The sequence below is a fragment of the Heterodontus francisci genome, chromosome 18 (genome assembly GCF_036365525.1).
Source record: "Heterodontus francisci isolate sHetFra1 chromosome 18, sHetFra1.hap1, whole genome shotgun sequence".
NCBI classification, from domain to species: Eukaryota; Metazoa; Chordata; class Chondrichthyes; order Heterodontiformes; family Heterodontidae; genus Heterodontus; species Heterodontus francisci.
The window spans coordinates 3,721,060-3,743,541 of NC_090388.1; the positions used below are offsets into that span (position 1 = coordinate 3,721,060).

The 22,482-nt window shown below is 42.0% G+C and overlaps 1 protein-coding gene across 2 annotated transcripts in view; it reads left to right on the forward strand.

Annotated features, from left to right (window-relative positions):
- The window catches only part of syt1a (synaptotagmin Ia), a 632,547-nt gene extending 610,821 nt beyond the window's left edge, over window positions 1-21,726 (forward strand). For both annotated transcript variants that reach the window (XM_068050105.1, XM_068050104.1), the window contains 2 exons: window positions 16,337-16,470; window positions 19,869-21,726. In XM_068050105.1, coding sequence (XP_067906206.1) covers window positions 16,337-16,470; window positions 19,869-20,075 — 341 coding nt within the window. In that variant the 3' untranslated portion in view covers window positions 20,076-21,726. The remainder of the gene's footprint in view (window positions 1-16,336; window positions 16,471-19,868) is intronic.
- Window positions 21,727-22,482: the final 756 nt, after the last annotated feature.

Here is a 22,482-nt window from a genome sequence, read left to right on the forward strand (position 1 = left end):
TTTGCGCCATCACTAAGACCACTGATTTCCACCTCTGTAACTGACTTCCCCCTGTCTCAGCTCATCTGCTGCTAAACCCTCATTCATGCCTTTGTTATCTCTAGACTTGACTATTCCAACACACTATTGGCTAGTCTCCCACATTCTACTCTCCAACCTGAGGTCATCCAAAACTCTACATCCCATATCTTAACTCAGACCAAGTGTACCAGAGTGGTGCAGTGGTTAGCACCGCAGCCTCACAGCTCCAGTGACCCGGGTTCAGTTCTGGGTACTGCTTGTGCAGAATTTGTAAGTTATCCCTATGACCGTGTGGGTTTCTGTCAGGTGCTCTGGTTCCCTCCCAAAGACTTGCAGGTTGATAGATAAATTGGGCATTGTAACTTTCCCCTAGTGTGGGGATGTGGTAGGGAATATGGGATTAATGTAGGATTAGTATAAATGGGTGGTTGTTGATCAGCACAGACTCGGTGGGCTGAAGGGCCTGTTTCAGTGCTGTATCACTCTAAGTCCCATTCCTCTATTGCCCCTGTGCTCACTGACCTACACTGGCTCCCAGTCAAGCAACATTTTGATTTTAAAATTCTCATCCTTGTTTTCAAATCCCTCCCTATCTCTGTAATCTCCTCCAACCCCACAACCCTCCAGGATATCTGCACTTCTCTAAATCTGGCCTCTTGTGCATCCCTGATTTTAATCACTCCCCATTGGTGGCTGTGCCTTCAGTTGCCTAGGCCCTAAGTTCTGGAGTTCCCTCACTAAACCTCTCCACCTCGTTTTCCTCCTTTAAGACACTCCTTAAAACCTACCTCTTTGACCAAGGTTTAGGTCATCTGACCTAATATCTCCTTTCGTGGCTTGGTATCATACTTTGTTTTCTAATGCTCCTGTAAAGTGCCTTGTGTTGTTTAATGACATTAAAACGCTACATAAATACAGGTTGTTGTTGTAGCAATACTTATGGTTTAATCTAGGGCCTGTGGCACTGTGGTGATGCTTGGTTAAAATAGAGCTGTGTTTAGCATGGCCTGTCTCTTTGAAGCCTGTGCCTAAGTACTTTTTGTAGGGCATGGTCTGAATACACAAACTCTGAGTTCAGTCACAGATTAAGTGAGGAAAATAATTGGACAGATTGAGAACTGCTTCACCCTGACTCCCAGGGTCAGGCTTTCTTGCTTTCTGAAATACTTTTGACAGTCTGAAATGCGAAGGACCCACAGGATGACCTCCTGTGGCATTGCTCATGATCAAGTGCAAAGATATGGCATTTCATAACAGTCAGAGTGTTATCAATAAAGTGTGTTGGGGAAAGTGCAACAGGAACTGAGTGTGCTATTTATAAGAAATATACATTATACGCAATACTTGTAATATGGGATAGACATAGATAGTCATGTAGATAGATAAAACAAACAGACCCAATTGAGCACAGCACCATTGTATTATGGCTTAGTGTGAGACGTGAATAATTTGTTTTATCTTACAAGTTTGTGTGAGGTGTTATCAATGTTTATCAAGCCTTGCTTGATGATGAAGATGGTTGATTCAAACTGTGTTTTGTGCAATTTAGTTCCAAAAGTGCCTACATTACTTCTGGTCCTGTGATCTGCAGCATGAAAGTCATTTAACAGCACACTGATGGCATGTCTAGTTATAAATCCCCGATTAAAGGTGGTATCATCAGAAGGGCAGGGGCTGGTGGGAAGACAGTAATCTCTGTAACTGCAAAAATACAGGCAAGTACATTGGTTCACAGTCTGGCAATGCTTTAATTTAAAAATTCTCATACCAAGGTTCAAATCCCTCCAAAGCCTCACCCCTCCCTATCTCTGTAATCTCCTCCAGCCCTACAATCTTCCAAGATCTCCTCACTCCTCCAGTTCTGGCCTCTTGAGCATCCTTGATTTTAATCGCTCCACCATTGGTGGACGTGTCTTCAGCTGCCTGGGCCCTAAGCTCTGGAATTCCCTCCCTAAACCTCTCCACCTCTCTCTCACTCCTCCTTTCAGATGCTCCTTAATACCTACCTCTTTGACCAAGCTTTCAGTCACCTGTCCTAATATCTCTTTGTATGGCTCAGTGTCATATCTGCTAACATTCCCGTGAGGCGCCTTGGGTTTTACTATGTTAAAGATGCTATATGAATGCAAATTGTTGTTGTGGTACATGTTAGGTTTTTTTGGACCACATATCAGATTTTGCACTGACTATTTAATTGGAATATTTACCCTGTGATATTAATCCTGATTAAGCAGCATAATCTCATTTTAGTATCAATTAATCAAAAGATTCTTTGGAGCCATAAGCAAATCGATGTCACTCTTCATCACTATTTATAAATAAAATCCCTGCTCAGCTTATCAGAAAAGCAAGAGAATAATATTCCCCATCACAAATCAGAATATAACTTGCAGTAACAATTTGGAATGGTATGATCTTAGCTCTTCACATCTTAACAAAGGAATATTCCTGATTAATTCTACTCAGTAAGAATGGGTTCCAAGCAGTAGCTGCTCCTTCCCAGAGAGAGAAATGATCAACAATCTGAGACACATGGCTTCATCACAAAACTTTACTAATCCCATTATGTGCTTCAGCCAGAGGGACTATGAGCTGTGACTCATCGTAAATCACACTAAAAATCAAATCTTTTTTCTGTCGATACACTCAGTATTGCATTTCTCTTCCACTGAGGAGAAGTGAGCTCTTGAATTCCACATTTGATCACAGCCATGGCTCAGTGTGTGGCATTCTTGCCTCGGAAGATGGAAGCTGGAGGATTCATGTCCCACTCCAGGGGCTTAAGCACAAATTCAAAGCTGGCTCTTCAGTATCAGTACTGAGGAAGCACTGCACTGTTGGAGGTGCCATCTTTCAGATGAGATGTAAAACTGAGGCCCCTGCCTGAGGTCCTTTTGCCAATTACCTTTAATCTGTCTCCTCTGGTTATCACCCTCCTGCCAGTGGAAACAGTTTCTCTCCATTTACTGTATCAAAAATCCTTATAATTTTGAACGCTTTCATTAAGTCTCCCCATTAACCTTCTCTGCTCTAAGGAGAACAATTCCACTTTCTCCAGTCTATCCACATAACTGAAGTCCCTTACCTATTCCTGATACCATTTTGGCAAATATCCTCTACACCCTTGCCAAGGTCTTGACATCCTTCCTGAAGTGTGGTGCCCAGATTTAACCACAATGCTCCAGGTGACACCTAACTAGTGATTTATTTAGATGTGCTTTTGCACTCTTTTCCTCTATTTACAAAGCCCGCGTTCCTGTGCGCTTTTTAACAACCTTCTCAACTTGTCCTACCACCTTCCATAATTTGTGTACGTGAACCCTAGTTCTCTGTTCCCTTTTAAAATAGGATGAGATTAATCGGTAAATACTAAACAAAGAAAAATGGTGAAGAAAGCTTCTGGATGATAACATCTAAAGTTGTCTGGATGAAAGCAGGACTCTTACATTTTATATTTTCCTGTCAAGTCTATATATCAATTATTATCAATAATACCAGAGGTTTCTTCAAATTAATATTTGTTGCTCATTCTTGAAGGTTATAGTTTTTAGAATTGTTTCTCTTCACAGCTAAAACAAATATAAACTAATAAAGTGTTTAGTGCTGGAAGGAAATAAAAGCAGATAAATTTGACAGGATAGAAAGAAAACAATTTCACAAAGTGACTACACTTCTCTCTTGAACTGACAGACAAGTTGTTGGCAATCAGGAAGATGCTCAGAGGGATCAGTGATTTGAAAAAAAATAAGAACTGCTTACATTTCCTGAAATTGAAAGTCTTGACACAGTACACCAGTGCCTTCAGAACACAGTGCATGATCTGCAAAAGGCTACTTCACAGCAAAGTAAGCCTCATGTGGTGCATCAGTCAAGAAACAAGTTGCATTTATTAGAATTAGAACATTACAGCACAGTACAGGCCCTTCGGCCCTCGATGTTGCGCCGACCTGTGAAACCATCTGACCTACACTATTCCATTTTCATCCATATGTCTATCCAATGACCACTTAAATGCCCTTAAAGTTGGCGAGTCTACTACTGTTGCAGGCAGGGCGTTCCACGCCCCTACTACTCTCTGCGTAAAGAAACTACCTCTGACATCTGTCCTATATCTATCACCCCTCAACTTAAAGCTATGTCCCCTCGTGTTTGCCATCATCATCCGAGGAAAAAGACTCTCACTATCCACCCTATCTAACCCTCTGATTATCTTGTATGTCTCTATTAAGTCACCTCTCCTCCTCCTTCTCTCTAACGAAAACAACCCCAAGTCCCTCAGCCTTTCCTCGTAAGACCTTCCCTCCATTTATATAGCATCTTTCAAAACCTCGGGTTGTCCCAAAGCACTTTACAGCCAATGAATTATTTTTCAAAGTGTAGTCACTATTGTAATGTAGGAAACGTGGCAGACAATTTATACACAGCAGGATCCTGACCAGATAATCTGTTTTTTAGTGGTGTTAAATGAGGGATAAATAGTGGCCAGGACACCAGGGACATCCCATAAACTCATCGAGTCATTTGTGGCACAGAAGGAGGCCATCCAACCCATCGAGTCCATGCTGGCTCTCCATGGAGCTAGCCAGCCAGTCCCACTCCTCCGCTCGATCCCCATAGTCCTGCAAGTCTATTTCCTTCAAGTGACCATTCCTCGTGAAGTCATTTATTGTCTCCGCTTCCACCACCCTTTTGGGCAGCGAGTTCCAGGTCATTACCACTCGCTGTGTAAAAAATTTCTTCCTCATATCCCCCTGTATTTCTTGCCCAAAATCTTCAACCAGCGTCCCCTAGTCCTTGTACCATTAGTTAATGGGAACAGTTTTTCCTTGTCTATCTTGAGTATTGCTGAAAATAGAGACATATGAACTCGGAACAGGAGTAGGCCACTCAGCCCCTCAAGCCTGCTCCGCCATTCAATAAGTTCATGCTGACCTGATTACTCCACATTTCCACCTACCCCTGATAACCTTTCACCCCCCTTGCTTATCAAGAATCTATCTACCTCTGCCTTAAACATATTCAAATACTCTGCTTCCACTACCTTTTCATAGAGAGATACAGCAGTGAAACAGGCCCTTTGGCCCACTGTGCTGACCAACAACCACCCATTTATACTAATCCTACATTAATCCCATATTCCCTACCACATCCCCACAATTCTCCTACCACCTACCTACACGATGGGCAATTTTCCATGGCCAATTTACCTATCAACCTGCAAGTCTTTGGTTGTGGGAGGAAACCAGAGCACCGAGTGGAAACCCACACGGTCACAGGGAGAACTTGCAAACTCCGCACAGGCAGTACCCAGAATTGAACCCAGGTCACTGGAGCTGTGAGACTGCAGCGCTAACCACTGTGCCCCCCTTGAGGGAATTCCAAAGATTCATGACCCTCGAAGAGAAATAACTTTTCCTCACCTCAGTCTTAAATGGGCGACCCCTTATTTTTAAACAGTGACCCCTAGTTCTAGATTCTCCCACAAAGGGAAACATCCTTTCCACATCCACCCTGTCAAGACCCCTCAGGATCTTATATGTTTCAATCAAGTCGCCTCTTACTCTTCTAAATTCCAGCGGATACAAGCCTAGCCTATCCAATCTTTCCTCATAAGACAATCCGCCCATTCCTTACTTTTGTATTCAGTTCCCCTCGCGATAAATAATAACATTCTATTAGCTTTCCTAATTACATGCTGTACCTTGTTTGCGATTCATGCACCCAGATCCCTCTGCATCTCAGAGCTCTGCAATCTCTCACCATTTAGCTAATATGCTTCTTTGTTATTCTTCCTGCTAAAATCGACAACTTTGCATTTTCCCACATTATAGTCCGTCTGCCAGATTTTTACCCGCTCACTTAACCTATCTATATCCCTTTGTAGCCTCCTTATATCCTCTTCACAACCTATTTTCCTACCTATCTTTGTGTCATCAGCAAATTTAGCAACCATACCTTCATCTAACTCATTATATAAATTGTAAAAAGTTGAGGCCCAGCACAGATCCCTGTGGCACACCACGTGTTACATCTTGCCAACCAGAAAATGACCCATTTATGCCTACTGTCTGTTTCCTGTTAGCTAGACAATCTTCTATCCATGCCAATATGTTACCCCCTGCACCATGAGCTTTTATTTTTTGCAATAACCTTTGATGTGGCAACTTATCAAATGCCTTCTGAAAATATAAGTACAATACACTCACTGGTTCCCCTTTATCCACAACACATGTTACTTCTTCAAAGAACTCCAATAAATTGATTAAACATGATTTCCCTTTCACAAAGCCATCTTGACTCTGCCTGATTACCTTGAATTTTTCTAAGTGCCCTGCTATAATATCTTTAATAAAGCTTCTAACATTTTCCCTATGACAGATGTTAAGCTAACTGGCCTGTAGTTTCCTGCTTTCTGTCTCCCTCCCTTTTTGAATTCGCTATTTTCCAATCTAGCGGAACCTTCCCCGTATCTAGGGAATTTTGGAAAATGAAACTAATGCATCAACTATCTCACTAGCCACTTCTTTTAACACCCTAGGATGAAGTCCATCAGGACCTGGGGACTTGTCAGCCTGCAGTTCCAACAATTTGTTCAGTACCACTTCCCTGGTGATTGTAATTTTCTTGAGTTCCTCCATCCCTTTCATTTCCTAACTTACGGCTAATACTGGGGTGTTACTTGTATTCTCAATAGTGAAGACTGATGCAAAATATCTGTTCAATTCATCTGCCATCTCCTTATTATCCATTATTAATTCCCCAGATTCACTTTCTATAGGACCCATGCTCACTTTGTTAACTATTTTCTTTTTAAATATCCATAGAAACTCTTACTTTCTGTCTTTATATTTCTAGCTAGCTTTCTCTCGTACTCTAATTTTACCTTCCTTATCAATCTTTAAGTCAATCTTTGCTGTTTTTTATATTCTGTCCAATTGTCTGACCTGCCTCCCATCTTTACGCAATTATAGGCTTTTTCTCTAAGTTTGATACTATCTTTAACTGTTTTAGTTAACCACGGATGGTGGGTCCCACCCCCCACCCCATCCCTGCCTTGGAACTTTTCTTTCTAGTTGAAATGTATCTATTCTGTGTATTCTGAAATAGCCCCTTAGATGTCTGCCACTGCATCTCTATTGACCTATCCCTTAATGTAATTTGCTAGTTTACTTTAGCTAGCTCTGCTTTCATGCCCTCATAATTGCCCTTATTTAAGTTTAAAATACTAGTCTTAGACCCACTCTTCTCTCCCTCAAACTGATTGTAAAATTCAATTATGATCGCTGCTACCTCGGAGCACTTTAACTATGAGGTCATCAATTAATCCTATCTCGTTGCACAATACCAGGTCTAGTATAGCCTGCTCTCTGGTTGGCTCCAGAATGTACTGTTCCAAGAAATTATCCCAAAAACATTCTATGTACTCCTCATTTTTTAAATATTTTTTTTTGTGGGATATGGGTGTCACTGACTAGGCTAGCATTTATTGCCCATCCCTAACTGCACTTGAACTGAGTGGCTTGCTAGGCCATTTCAGAGGGCAGTTAACAGTCAACCACATTGCTGTGGGGCTGGAGTCACATGTAGGCCAGGCCAGGTAAGGACAGCAGATTTCCTTCCCTAAAGGACATTAGTGAACCAGATGGGTTTTTACAACAATTGACAATGGTTTCATGCTCACCATTAGAGTAGCTGTTTAATTCCAGATTTTTTCTTAATTGAATTCAAATTTCACCATCTGCTGTGGTGGGATTCAAACCCATGTACCCAGAACATTAGCTTGGGGTCTGAATTCTTAGTCTTATGACATTACCATTACACCACAGCCTCCCCAATCTAGGCTGCCTCTGCCCATCTGATAAGTAGGTTAAAATCCCCCATGATTATTGCCATACCTTTCTGACAGGCTGCCATTATTTCTTCCTTTATATCCCGTCCTACAGTGTAAACGTTAGGTGGCCTGTACACCACTCCCACAAGTGACTTCTTGCCTTCATCTCTACCCAAACTGCATCTACATCCTCGTCTCCAGAACTTAGGTCATTTTTCTCCACTGCATTAATACCATCATTAATTAACAGAGCCACCCCTCCACCATTTCCAAGCTTCCTGTCCTTCCTAAATGCCATGTACCCTTCAATATTCAGGTACCAATCTATGTCGTTCTGCAGCCATGTCTCTGTAATGGCTATCAGATCGTACTTATTTCTATTTGCGCTCTCAGTTCATTTGTTTTGTTGTGAATGCTGCATGCATTCAGATACAGAGCCTTTAGTTTTGTCCTTTTATTATTTTTGTAACCTCTAGCCTTATCTGTTGATCTACTCTTAGATTTGTACACTCTGTCCTTTCCTGTCACAGTCTGTTTATCATTTCCCATATTCCCTTGCCTTGTCTCTACTCCTTGATTTACCACATCTTCCCAAATTTGATCCCTTGCCCCCACTATTCAGCTTAAAACCCTCTCCACTTTCCAAGTTATGCAGCTCGCTCGAACACCGGCCCCAGCACAGTTCAAGTGTAGACCGTCCCAATGGTACAGCCCCCACCTTCCCCAGTACTGCTGCCAATGCCCCATGAACCGGAACCCACTTCTACCACACCAGTCTTTGAGCCATGCATTAATTTCTCTAATCACATTTGCCCTATGCCAATTTGCACGTGGCTCAGGGATTAATCCAGAGTTTATTACGTTTTAGGTTCTGCTTCTTAATTTAGTGCCTAATTCCTCATACTGACTATGCAGAACCTCTTTCCTTGTCCTGCCTATGTCGTTGGTACCTACATGGAGCATGACAACTGGATCCTCACCCTCCCACTGTAGGTTCCTCTCCAGCCCTGAGCAGATGTCGCAAGCCCTGGCACCGGACAGGCAACACAGCCGTCTGGACTCTCGCTCTTTGCTACAGAGAACAGTGTCAATCCCCCTCACTATACTGTCCCCTACTACCACTACATTCCTTTTTTCTCCCTCCACTTGAATGGCTTCCTGTACCATGGTGCCATGGTCAGGTTGCTCATCCATCCTGCAGCCCCCACTCTCATCCAAACAAGCTGAAAGAACCTCAAACTTGTTGGACAATCGCGAAGGCTGAGTCTCCTGCATTGCTGCCCTCTGGGTCCCCTTACCTGCCTCAGCTGCAGCCACACTCTCCTGCCCCTGAACACTGACCAAATCAGAAGATCCTATCCGAAGGGGTGTGACTGCCTCCTGGCGCAAAATATCTAGGTAACTTTCCCCCTCCCTGATGTGTCGCAGTGTCTGCAGCTCGGACTCCAGTTCAATGACTCTGAGTCGAAGCTCCTCTAGCCGCAAACTCTTACTGCAGACGTGTTTGCCCCGGATCACACTGGCATCCAGGAGTTCCCACATGCTGCAACAGTGACACATCACCTGTCCTGCTATCCTTAATGTGTTTTAATTAACTACTTAATTATTTTATTCAATTATTTATTTTATTTTCCCTTGCTATATATTTTATTAAGCTTACCACTAGTTCCTTGACTATTTTAAACGTTAGGATTAGAATGGACCTTAATCACTTATCAGACACTCACCAAACAGGTAGCTTCTTCCCAAACCAATCACCTACCAGTGATGTCACACTTGATTTTCTTTGAATGGGCTCATTCCACTGAACTGGAAAGGATACAGGATCGGATACAGGATAGCCTCTTTTTGAACTGAAGCCTCTCCCCACTCTCCACCCCCTTTTTGAACTGAAGCCTCTCCCTGCTCTCCACACTATTTTTGAACTGAAGACGCTCCCCGCTCTCCACACTCTTTTTGAACTGAAGCCTCTCCCTGCTCTCCACACTCTTTTTGAACTGACGCCTCTCCCCACTCTCCACACTCTTTTTAAACTGAAGCCTCTCCCTGCTCTCCACACTCTTTTTGAACTGAAGCCTCTCCCTGCTCTCCACACTCTTTTTGAACTGAAGCCTCTCCCCACTGTCCACACTCTTTTTGAACTGAAGCCTCTCCCCACTCTCCACACTCTTTTTGAACTGAAGCCGTTCCCTGCTGTCCACACTCTTTTTGAACTGAAGCCTCTCCCCACTCACTACACTCTTTTTGAACTGAAGCCGCTCCTCGCTCTCCACACTCTTTTTGAACTGAAGCCTCTCCCCACTCTCCACACTCTTTTTGAACTGAAGCCTCTCCCCACTCTCCGCATTCTTTTTGAACTGAAGCCTCTCCCCGCTCTCCACACTCTTTTTGAACTGAAGCCTCTCCCCGCTCGCCACACTCTTTTTGAACTGAAGCCTCTCCCCACTCTCCACCCTCTTTTTGAACTGAAGCCTCTCCCCACTCTCCACACTCTTTTTGAACTGAAGCCTCTCCCTGCTCTCCATACTCTTTTTGAACTGAAGCCTCTCCCCACTCTCCACACTCTTTTTGAACTGAAGCCGCTCCCCACTCTCCATACTCTTTTTGAACTGAAGCCTCTCCGCGCTGTTTTTGAACTGAAGCCTCTCCCTGCTCTCCACACTCTTTTTGAACTGAAGCCTCTCCCCACTGTCCACACTCTTTTTGAACTGAAGCCTCTCCCCACTCTCCACACTCTTTTTGAACTGAAGCCGCTCCCTGCTCTCCACACTCTTTTTGAACTGAAGCCTCTCCCCACTCTCCGCATTCTTTTTGAACTGAAGCCTCTCCCCACTCTCCACACTTTTTTGAACTGAAGCCTCTCCCCACTCTCCACACTCTTTTTGAACTGAAGCCACTCCTCGCTCTCCACACTCTTTTTGAACTGAAGCCTCTCCCCACTCTCCGCATTCTTTTTGAACTGAAGCCTCTCCCCACTCTCCACACTCTTTTTGAACTGAAGCCTCTCCCCACTCTCTGCGTTCTTTTTGAACTGAAGCCTCTCCCCACTCTCCACACTCTTTTTGAACTGAAGCCTCTTCCCACTCTCCGCATTCTTTTTGAACTGAAGCCTCTCCCCACTCTCCGCACTCTTTTTGAACTGAAACCTCTCGGCGCTCTTTTTGAACTGAAGCCTCTCCCCACTCTCCACACTCTTTTTGAACTGAAGCCTCTCCCTGCTCTCCACACTCTTTTTGAACTGAAGCCTCTCCCCGCTTTCCACACTATTTTTGAACTGAAGCCTCTCCCCACTCTCTGCCTTCTTTTTGAACTGAAGCCTCTCCGCGCTGTTTTTGAACTGAAGCCTCTCCCTGCTCTCCACACTCTTTTTGAACTGAAGCCTCTCCCCACTCTCCGCACTCTTTTTGAACTGAAACCTCTCCGCGCTCTTTTTGCAGTGAAGCCTCTCCCCACTCTCGGCACTCTTTTTGAACTGAGACATGTTGTCGAAGCTTTTCGTCTTGCATTCTTCAGGACCATCCACAAGAATACCAATGTAAGGGGAAACAACAACTTTATACTGTATGAGAAGAGAGTGCTGATCGGTTGGCAAGTGAACTCTGATTGGTAGAGGCGTTGCCATGGAGAATGCACCAGTTTATGGTGACTGACAGTTAACTGCCAAGCTTTGTTTGAAATTTAAACAAGGCAGCTTGACTCTGATTGGTCAAGGCATTGTCCTAAGGAATGAACCAGCGAATGGCTGTCATTTATTTTGTTTAACTGAAACAAGAGCAATGTTTGTACATGTTCTTTCTGTCTGCAAAAAATAGGGCCTTGTGTATTAACATATGTGGCTTCCAGTATGTGCAAATGTGCCACACTGCGAGCTCGACTGACAAACTTAAATTGGTTGTCAGCGTAATTCTTAGCACACTGTGGATTATTTAGCAAATGTTGTCCAATCGCGGAATCACATTTAATGTTGGACACTGTGTTTTGATTTTTGCAAGCACGGGCTGGTTGGGTACAGCCTGTACCTTGCCCATTGCAAACAGCAGTAGGGACATGTTTTTTGATATGATCCGCCAGTCTTTGGGACGTACGGCCTATATACCTAGCATCACACTGGCATTGAAATTCATATATCACATTACTCATTTGTGTGATAGGCAGGACGTCTTTTTGGATTGACGGCAGCATCCTGTTAGTGGCAAACACCACATGTGTTGCTACTGCATAGTAGCAGCGTGAAACAGCTAGCTAGCAGGTCTATAGGGAAAGAGCAGGGTCAGCAGGATTAATTGGACAGCTCTTTCAAAGAGCCGCTATAGGCACAGTGGGCCGAATGGCTTCTGTTTATTCTGCAAGTTCATATGATATGTGCATAATGTCCAAATAGTATTCCATCCACTTTGACAACATGCTCAGCCCTGGGCTCAGACTTGTACCTATTCTGGTACATTGTATTACAGCTGTTCTGCCTGACAAAATTACAGATTATTACATAATGGGATATTAATTAATTAGAGTAAAGACTCCAGGAATATCCAAAACCATTTTCTGAAACAAACTTATAGTCTGGCATCCATGTAAATAAATAAGAGTCAGCCTCCTGTATCAAAGCATATAGTACTTAATTTTAATATTAATAAAGCAGAGTACTCTGAAAGCTGAATAAAATGGAAACATTTGCCTTGACTTGGAGAAGTGCACCACCTCATTATTCAGCCAGTTATATTTGCCATGTGTTTGCAGAAGGTGGATGCAGTGTTGCTAAAAGGAGTGATTATAGCCTCAAACCCTGGACTGTTGATCATTTTCCATTCGATTTTGTTATTCCAAACTCTTATTTTGAAGAGCCTGAGCACGAAATGTCTGACATGACGCATCTGTCCCCTTGCATGATCTTTATCAAGGGCTCATCTCCAAACACAATAGTGTTTGTCTTTCAAAGTGAATTTAACAGAATTGTTGTTCTGAAAAGGAAGGCAGGTCATTTTGCCACTGCCAAAGTCTTGTTATCTTGGGAGCTGTAACCTTTTATTAACCATTTTATTTGCTTGAAGGTATACAGTCTCTGCTAGCTCTGTGTGTAGCACTCATGTCTCAGTGTCAGAGGTTATAGGTCAGGTCCCACTCCAAGGGTCTCAATACATAATCAAGATTGACACACCCAGTGCTTTACTGAGGGACTGCTGCTCTGTCAGAGATGCTGTCTTTTGGATAGGTCATTAAACCAAGGCCCTGCCTGTGCTCTCACGTGGACAGAAAAGATCCCATGGAACTCTTCGACTGTTATGAGTTATCACATCCAAAGTCTTGGAAAAATTGAAGAATATTGCATCTTTGTTCTTGTTAAGTGGGAGGATTATGAAAGAACATGGAGGGAAAGAGATCAAGGGAATGTGATTTGAGTAGATAGCTCCATGGAATGATACAGTACAGAAGGAGGCCATTTGACCCATCATGTCTGTATTGGTGCTTGCCCTTCAACTGGAGCCAGCAATGGCCACTTTCTGTGCTGGAATTTCTAAGGTGTTGTAAAATGCATACTGGTACAGTTGGTTGAATAATAGAATGAAGTTTTAAGTAAAAGCCAAAAGAAACACTTAATTCTTATTTCACATTCAGTGCAGTGATCTGCTGAAAAGATTAGCATAAATAACTTGTGTGTATCACAAAATGAAGACATATCTTTCCTATGAGTTCATTTATTCATGAATGTTTAATAACTATATTGTTTAAAGGAAAGCCTGAGCAAAAGATCTTAAATGTAATCATCGCAAACTGAGAGTAAATGAAAGATTTAAGGCTCTGCTGGAACTCAATAGTCTTCAATGATTCTGTGACAATTGTACTTACATTCAACCATAACTCCAAGAACAAAATGTAGAGTCACAGAACCATTAGAATGTGGTATTTTGAAAGGGTTAGAATGGAAATGCTTCAATCTATTTTCCCAGATTGCTGTAAAAATCAAAATACAAAATAAAAGACAATTTGATCAGATGCTGTACTTAGAATTGATATTGGATTTGCAATTTCATCGACCTTCGTTGGCATTGAAAGTTGATGATGTGAGGGGAGATGCAGAGAAATCTTTTTTACACAGTGAGTTGTTGTGATCTGGAACGCGCTGCCTGAAAGGGCAGTGGAAGCAGATTCAATAGTAACTTTCAAAAGGGGAATTGGATAAATAGCTGAAAAGGAAACATTTGTAGGGCTATAGAGAAAGAGCAGAAGAATGGGATTAATTGGATAGCTCGTTCAAAGAGCCAGCACAGGTGCGATGGGTCGAATGGCCTCCTTCTGTGCTGTGTGATTCTGTGAGGATAGATCATCAAGGAAGACCTTGTTCCATAAAAAGACTCCCAACAACCATCAGTCTGAGCAACTTCAAGTTGGTTTACATTCATGTTACAGCCAGTTGCATGTGACATATGTGTCAGCAACTAGTACAGCCTCATATTGAATAAAAGCAGTTTACAGCCATAAACCATGACACGGGACTAAAGCATCTTTCTGGATGGAAGAGTTAAAATGGGCTGCTTGGCCTCTCTTGTATTCATCCATCTTGTGATCATTGTGTGTAGAAGGGAGGATCTTGCATTCCGATAGCACCTATCTAATGCTCAGGACATCCCAAAGTGCTTATCAGCCAGGGTGAAGAATGGCTGGATGTTGATGTGAAGTAAGCTGCAAAACATAAAGAAAACTATTTTTCAGGAATAATAGTTTCTGGAATGGTGTCAGCAATGGACCAGACGGTAGCACTCTTGCGTCAGAGTCAGAAGGCTGTGGTGGGTATAAGGCCCAGTCCAGAGACTTGAGCATATCATCCAGGCTGATACTCCCAGTGAAGTACTGAGGGAGTGCTGCATTTTAGTTTAGTTTAGAGATACAGCAGTGAAACAGGCCCTTCGGCCCACCGAGTCTGTGCCAACCATCAACCACCCATTTATACTAATCCTACACTAATTCCATATTCCTACCACATCCCCACCTGTCCCTATATTTCCCTACCACCTACCTATACTAGGGGCAATTTATAATGGCCAATTAACCTATCAACCTGCAAGTCTTTGGCATGTGGGAGGAAACCGGAGCACCCGGAGAAAACCCACGCAGACACAGGGAGAACTTGCAAACTCCACACAGGCAGTACCCAGAATTGAACCCAGGTCGCTGGAGCTGTGAGGCTGCGGTGCTAACCACTGCGCCACTGTGCTAGCTTTCAGATGAGACATTGAACCAAGGCCCTGTCTGTCCTCTCAGGTGGATAGAAAAGATCCCAAGGCACTATTTCGAAGAAGAACAGGGGCTTTCTCCTCGGTGTCCTGGCCAATATTTAATTCCTCAATCAACATGACTAATGTAGGTCACACACAAAAACAAGAAATGCTGGATTCACTCAGCAGGTCTGGCAGCATCTGTGGAAAGAGAAGCAGAGTTAACGTTTCGGGTCAGTGACCCTTCTTCGGAACTGACAAATATTAGAAAAGTCACAGATTATAAACAAGTGAGGTGGGGGTTGGGCAAGAGATAACAAAGGAGAAGGTGCAGATTGGACCAGGCCACATAGCTGACCAAAAGGTCACGGAGCAAAGGCAAACAATATGTTAATGGTGTGTTGAAAGACAAAGCATTAGTACAGATTAGGTGTGAATATACTGAATATAGAACATCAGCAAGTGCAAACCTGAAGAAAAACAACCTGAAAAAACCAGTGGGTAAGCAAACTGAACAAACTAAGATGAAATGAAATAAATGCAAAAAATGTAAAAAGGAATGCAAAAAAAAGGAAGAAAAAATAACTAAAAATGACTAAAAATGAAAGTAAAGTGGGGGGCTGTCATGCTCTGAAATTATTGAACTCAATGTTCAGTCCGGCAGGCTGTAGTGTGCCTAATCGGTAGATGAGATGCTGTTCCTCGAGCTTGCGTTGATGTTCACTGGAACACTGCAGCAATCCCAGGACAGAGATGTGAGCATGAGAGCAGGGGGGAGTGTTGAAATGGCAAGCAACCGGAAGCTCAGGGTCCTGCTTGCGGACTGAGCGGAGATGTTCCGCAAAGCGGTCACCCAGTCTGCGCTTGGTCTCCCCAATGTAGAGGAGACCACACTGTGAGCAGCGAATACAGTATACTACATTGAAAGAAGTACAAGTAAATCGCTGCTTCACCTGAAAGGTGATTTGCTCATAATGTGGGGGCTGGCTGTGTGCAAATTGGCTGTCACGTTTTCCATATTACAACAGTGACTACACTTCAAACGTACATCATTGGCCGTGAAACAGTCTGGGACATCCTGAGGTCATGAAAGGTGCTATAGAAATGTGAGTCTTTCTTAAATAGAAACAGAAACTGCAACAGATTGGTCAGTAAGGAGAAGAGAAAGGCAAAGTGATTACTGGGAGAAAATTTGCATTAAAAATGCTGTTTCTTTTCTGAGTTATCAAGTGATTCTTGACATCCTTGTCCTTCGCTATTATTACTTTCCTAGATCCCTACGTGAAGATTCATCTGATGCAAAATGGCAAACGACTGAAGAAAAAGAAGACAACAATTAAGAAAAACACTCTTAACCCGTACTACAACGAATCATTCAGCTTTGAAGTACCATTTGAGCAAATACAGGTAACATTGATTATTACATCCAATTTTGGGCATCCCACCAGGAAGAATGTTAAAGCCTTAAGATCTATCAGACTGGTACCAGGGATGAGGAGCTTCAGTTACGTAGAGAGACTGGAGAAGCTAGGATTGTTCATCTTCCAGCAGAGAAAGTTAAGGGGAGGTTAAATAGAGGTGTTCTAAATTATGAAGGGTTCTGATAGAGTAAATAAAGAGAAACTTTCTATTGGAAGCAGCATCAGGAACACAAATTTAAGATAATTGGCAAAAGAACCAGGGGGAAGATGAAGAGAATTTTTTTAATGCAGTGAATTGTTGTGATCTGGAATGCACTGCCGGAAATGATGCTGGGATTAGATTCAGTAGTAACTTTCAAAAGGAAATTGGATAAAGACTTGAAAAGGAAATATGTGCGGGAGCTATGGGGAAAGAGAAGGGGAGTGGGACAATTTGGATAGCTCTTTCAAAGAGTCAGTTTGGGGGAACAATGATCCAAATGGCCTCCTTCTGTGCTGTAAGATTCTATGTGGCATCATAATGTTACGACTGACCACTCCAGCCAAAACCCCCAATCAAAAAATACGATTCTGACTGTTGTGGGAGAAACGCACTGTTAATTCAATCCCGTCCCTCCACAGATCACCTAACATATCATTTTAAATTTTCCAAATTAAAGAAAGACCCAGCCAAATTGTACCATCTATTAACCCCCAAATGCGGCTAACCAAACAGGTGTCTTTAAATTAACAAATTAACTGTTTAATTCGAAAAACTAAATTCTTAAACACTACAAAGTTATAAATAACATCTAAAATAGAAAAATTTAGAGTCCTTACAAATTTACACTTCCCGATGAACAATCCTCCGATTAAAGTCCACATGCAATCTTCAAGGGTCCGATGATGAAAAGAAAACAGTCCAACACCCGAAGTTTCAAACACCTCTTTCTTCTAGCGATGACTACAGTAGATTAACAGCTCACAACCACTTTCAATAGAATCAATCTGGCTTTAGAATTTTTGAGGGATAAAAGATTGTCTAACTTCCCTTCCTTCAGTTTAAATTATCAGAGATCTCTGTTTTTGCTTGACTTTTTGGAATTTTGAGAGAGAATGATAAATAAAGACTAAATTCTCTTCCTTCAGTTTAAATGGGCTGAGAGCTCTTCTTTCAGGTGTTAACACACAGCTGTCTGTCTGTGTCCCCTCTTAGAACAGGCTGTTTGCACTATAAGCCAGTTCAAAATTAAATTGTAACAAATGTATCTCTTGATGTTCAGTCCGAGTGGCTGTATCCAAGGCAATGAGAATGCATCCTTTGAATCACAGTCTCCGAATGGCTGTATCCTGGGGCAACCAAAATGCATTCTTTGACTCAGCTTCTGAAGCCTGCTGCCTTAAAGCAGTATGGCTCCTTTTCCCAGCCTTAAAGGCATACCACATTCGTCCTGGAAAAAAAACTACAGGATCATAACAATAAATATCCAATGAGATTTCTCTTTAAGTATAAAATGTGAAGTGTTTCAATAGCACTTGTCACTGCTCTTGGCAGCTGCACGATCTGTCCGGTTGGAAGCTGAGATTTAACACTTACCTTCCATTCCTGGCTTAATTACATTTACTGCCCAGTCAAATTTTAACCAAGAAAGATCTAAAATCAAGTAGGTTGGGAGTGCGAACTAAAAAAAGAATTGACTGCATCCAAATGAAATATGGAGAGAAGCTTTGCCTGCTTGTGGGAGTTTGATTTTCGCTGGTAGAGGAGCATAGGAGCAGAAGGAGGCCATCGACCTGCTTGAGTCTGTTCCACCATTCAACCAGATCAGGGCTAATCTGTATCTCAACTCCATTTATCTACCAATAATCCATATCCCTTGATACCTTTACCTAATAAAGATCTGTCAATCCCAGTCCTGAAAGTTCCAATTGGCCCACAGCATCCATGTCCTTCATGGGGGGAGAGAATTCCAAATTTCCATAACCATTTGTGTGTACAAGTATGAACTAATTTCACTCCTGAGTGGCCTTGTTTTAATTTTAATGTTATGACCCTTTTTCTGGATTTTTCCACCAGAGGAAATAGTTTCTCTCTATCTCCCAATCGAACTCCTTTCTGATTTTAAACACTCCCCTTAGATAACCTTTTAAACACAAAGGAATACAATCTAAGTTTATGCAATCTGACCTCATTATGTGACCACATCAGTTCTGAAACGTCGACTCTGCTTCTCTCTCCACAGATGCTGCCTGGCCTGCTGAATATTTCTAGCACTTTCTGTTTTTATTTCAGACTTCCGGCATCTGCAGTATTTTGCTTTTATCTCATTATGCAACAACTTATGTATCATTCTAGTTCACCTGGAAATCTGGAACTCTCTCCTCCAAAGCTGTTGAGGCTGGAGAGGCAATTGAAAATTGCAAAACTGAGATTGACAGATTTTTGTTCGGCACGGGTATTAAGGATTACAGAACCAAAATGGGTAGATTGCTTTAAGCTACTCATCAGGGATGATCTAATTGAATGGTGAAACAGGCTTAAGGGGATGATTGGCCTCCTCCTGTTCTTGTGTTCCTAGAGGTGATTTCCTCTCCCCCTTTAATAGTGTACTGATTGGGGCGCACTGCGTCCAATCATAATGATAAATTACAATGCGCAAACTGTAACACCTGCTTCCACGAGTTTTAATGGGGTAACACTAAAACAAAAAACACACTTACCCCATTATAACTTCCATTAGTAATTTTGTTAATTACTGGTGAATCACTCATGGCAGTTCTCATAGTAACGGGAAATGGAGTATATTTTAACTGCGTATTGCGATAATAAAGAAAATGGTGACTCCTGACACAGTGCCACCAGTGGTGGGATGACTAAATAGCAGGTGTTGGTGTTAAGCTGCATTAGTGGCACCACAAGTCCCAAGCAGAATGGAGATGATTGGGTAATTCCCTAGTCAATCATGCCTGGAAGTGACTGGGATTGCTTTTATGCTCATAATTTGTATTATGTAACTATCCTCCACTCACTGCAGAGTGGAGAAATAATCCTGCTTGTACCAGGAGACTTTGCTGTAGTTTTGGTCATGCATTTGGAGACTATGTTTGCTCCGCACAGTCTCTATCTCATTGACTGACATATCCCTATCAATATTCACTTTGTTAAAAGTAACAGGAACAGGCTGTTACACTTCAGGCATGACTCAATGTCACAGAGAAGCGAAATGCTACAAAAATGTGCCAAATGGTAGAAAAGCATGATTAATGTTGCAAAAGCATGACTAATGTCATGAAAGTGTGGCTAATGTCACAGAAGCATGACTAAATCCAGGATTTTATATGTAAAGATTAACATTACATTAATATTTATTTTGTACCCTTCCTCCCATGTTTATTCTCATATAGAAAGTGCAGGTTGTTGTCACTGTCCTAGACTATGACAAGATCGGCAAGAATGACGCTATTGGGAAAGTCTTTGTGGGCTACAACAGCACTGCCGCAGAGCTTCGCCATTGGTCTGACATGCTGGCCAACCCAAGACGTCCCATAGCGCAATGGCACACCTTGCAGTCTGAGGAAGAAGTGGATGTTGCTCTCGGCATGAAGAAATGAAAAGCCTTTCAGTGTTCATCCATTTAGTGCTCATCATCAGTGTGTGTAAATACCTCAATCCCCATCAATCCATCCACTTCCACCTTGACTATTCCAACTCGTCCAGTCCCTCCTCCTCCTGCCTTTCCCATTATTAAACGTAGGTTCAATTAAAAAGAAAGTTCCTTAGGGCACTTCATCTCATCGGCCCTGTCCAAAACCATCATCCTTTTAAGCAATATGATCTGTGTAGATAAAGCATGATTGAAATTATGTATCTCACAATTGTATATATACCCTAAAGCAGAAAATGATTTCTAGTCTGTGTGTTTGTATGTTGTTAGCATTTCTTATTCTGTGCATTGTTTTTAATAAGATGTTCTATTTTAAATTATATAAATTGACTGAGAAATAGGAAAGTCGATGCTATATATTATGGGTTACATATTTCTTCCGCATTCCAGTGATTTCCTTCTTGTACAGCCTATGTAGCAAGAGGAACACAAAAACAAGCTAAAGCAGGTGGTCTAGTTCCATCACTCGTTTGTGTACTAGGTGCACACTTTGGGAGGAGTTTTTAAATGTTTTTCTTGTTCTAATGTAGTCAATGGCACTATTATAAAGCTATCGGTCATTCCATTAGAGTCTAAAAGACTGTTCTGTGTATCACTGTGACTGCCTTTGTGCTTAGAAATGTAGAATCTTGATAGCAACAAGTTTACTCGATAGTAATTTTGATTCAGATGATCTGTGTAAGTTTGTCTGTTTTAATTTTTGCCAGGATAATCATTCCTTTCTACTGCCCTGTCAAGTTGACTGCATGGCACGTACAGTTCCATTCAGACTAGGTGGACCAATACGGGACTGAGGGGGCCATGCAGGAGCTGTATCTCATTACAAGGGGAGCAGCAGAAATAGATGAAATCGCACAGCATCTTTTTTGAGCACTGTGCAATGTAAACACAAAAACGTTGTGAAATAGTCTTCTCCTACCAATAGGCCACGCCTTTAAAATAAGAGCGAGCAGCATATTGAAAAAGCTTTAGTTATTCAACTGTTAGTATACACTTAGCTCAGGATTTTAACAAAGTCACACAACTAGCACACTGCATCAGAAACTGCCATTGAGATGGTAATGTGCGGGTTTAATTTACACGGTTAAGTCACAACAATAGGTAGATATATATATATATATACATATATATATATTATAAAAAGACACTGCCAAATAAAGAATTACAATTCTTTCTGATAGTCACAACTTAAGTACAGCCATAACCAGAAGGTGCCCCTTTCCTTTCTACTCACTCAGTCAAGACTATCGAAATCTGCTGTGAGACAAAACACTATAGTATAAGCTAATCTTTATGATAAAGTGTAAAAAGCATTAGCATCAGATGCTGTAGAATGATACTAGTTGCCTTTGTGTATGATTATGTACATTACCTGCCTGCTTGAGTATTTTACACGTGACCTTCCTACGTGTTGTAGATGTATTGCAGAGCTCTGTGAACCTTCATATTTAGTGAGGTGTTTTTTCTCTCTGATTTCAGTTCACTGTGTGTAGTGGATAACACTGTGGAGTTCCTGATGTTTATATGACTTGATATTACTAGTGTTCAATTAATGGTTTTGTTTCCGATTGATGTTTTAAATGACTGTAAAATTATGTGTGTTACTTACTGTTCGTTTATATAAAAAAATAAAAGTTGATTACAGATTTAAAGAAGACTGTGTTGAAATGATGATCTGTGATCAGTGAGGAGTTTGTACTCTGTGCAATAACATGAGAGCTGAACCATCTGTTGGTAATTTTAGCAGAAAAGTTGAGTGAAAATAATACTTTTCCCAACCAATTGAAAGTGGGGGAGGTTTTATTCCCAAATACATTCTCATTATTTTAAACTATTTGTCTTTAGAAAAATCCTTATTGCAAATGACTTTCTTTTTAATGAAAAGCTCCAGAATAACCAGGGCCTTGGTTTAACATCCCAGCCAAAGGACAGCACATCCAATAATGCAGCACCAGCCCAAATTAGGTGCTCAGGTCCTGAAGTGGGGATTGAACTCATAACCTGGGTGGCACAGTGGCACAGTGGTTAGCACCGCAGCCTCACAGCTCCAGGGGCCCGGGTTCAATTCTGGGTACTGCCTGTGCGGAGTTTGCAAGTTCTCCCTGTGACTGCGTGGGTTTTCGCCGGGTGCTCCGGTTTCCTCCCACAGCCAAAGACTTGCAGGTGATAGGTAAATTGGCCATTATAAATTGCCCCTAGTGTAGATAGGTGGTAGGGAATATGGGATTACTGTAGGGTTAGTATAAATGGGTGGTTGTTGGTCGGCACAGACTCGGTGGGCCGAAGGGCCTGTTTCAGTGTTGTATCTATAAATAAATAAAAAATAAATAAATGAGAAATAAAGTAGCACCCAA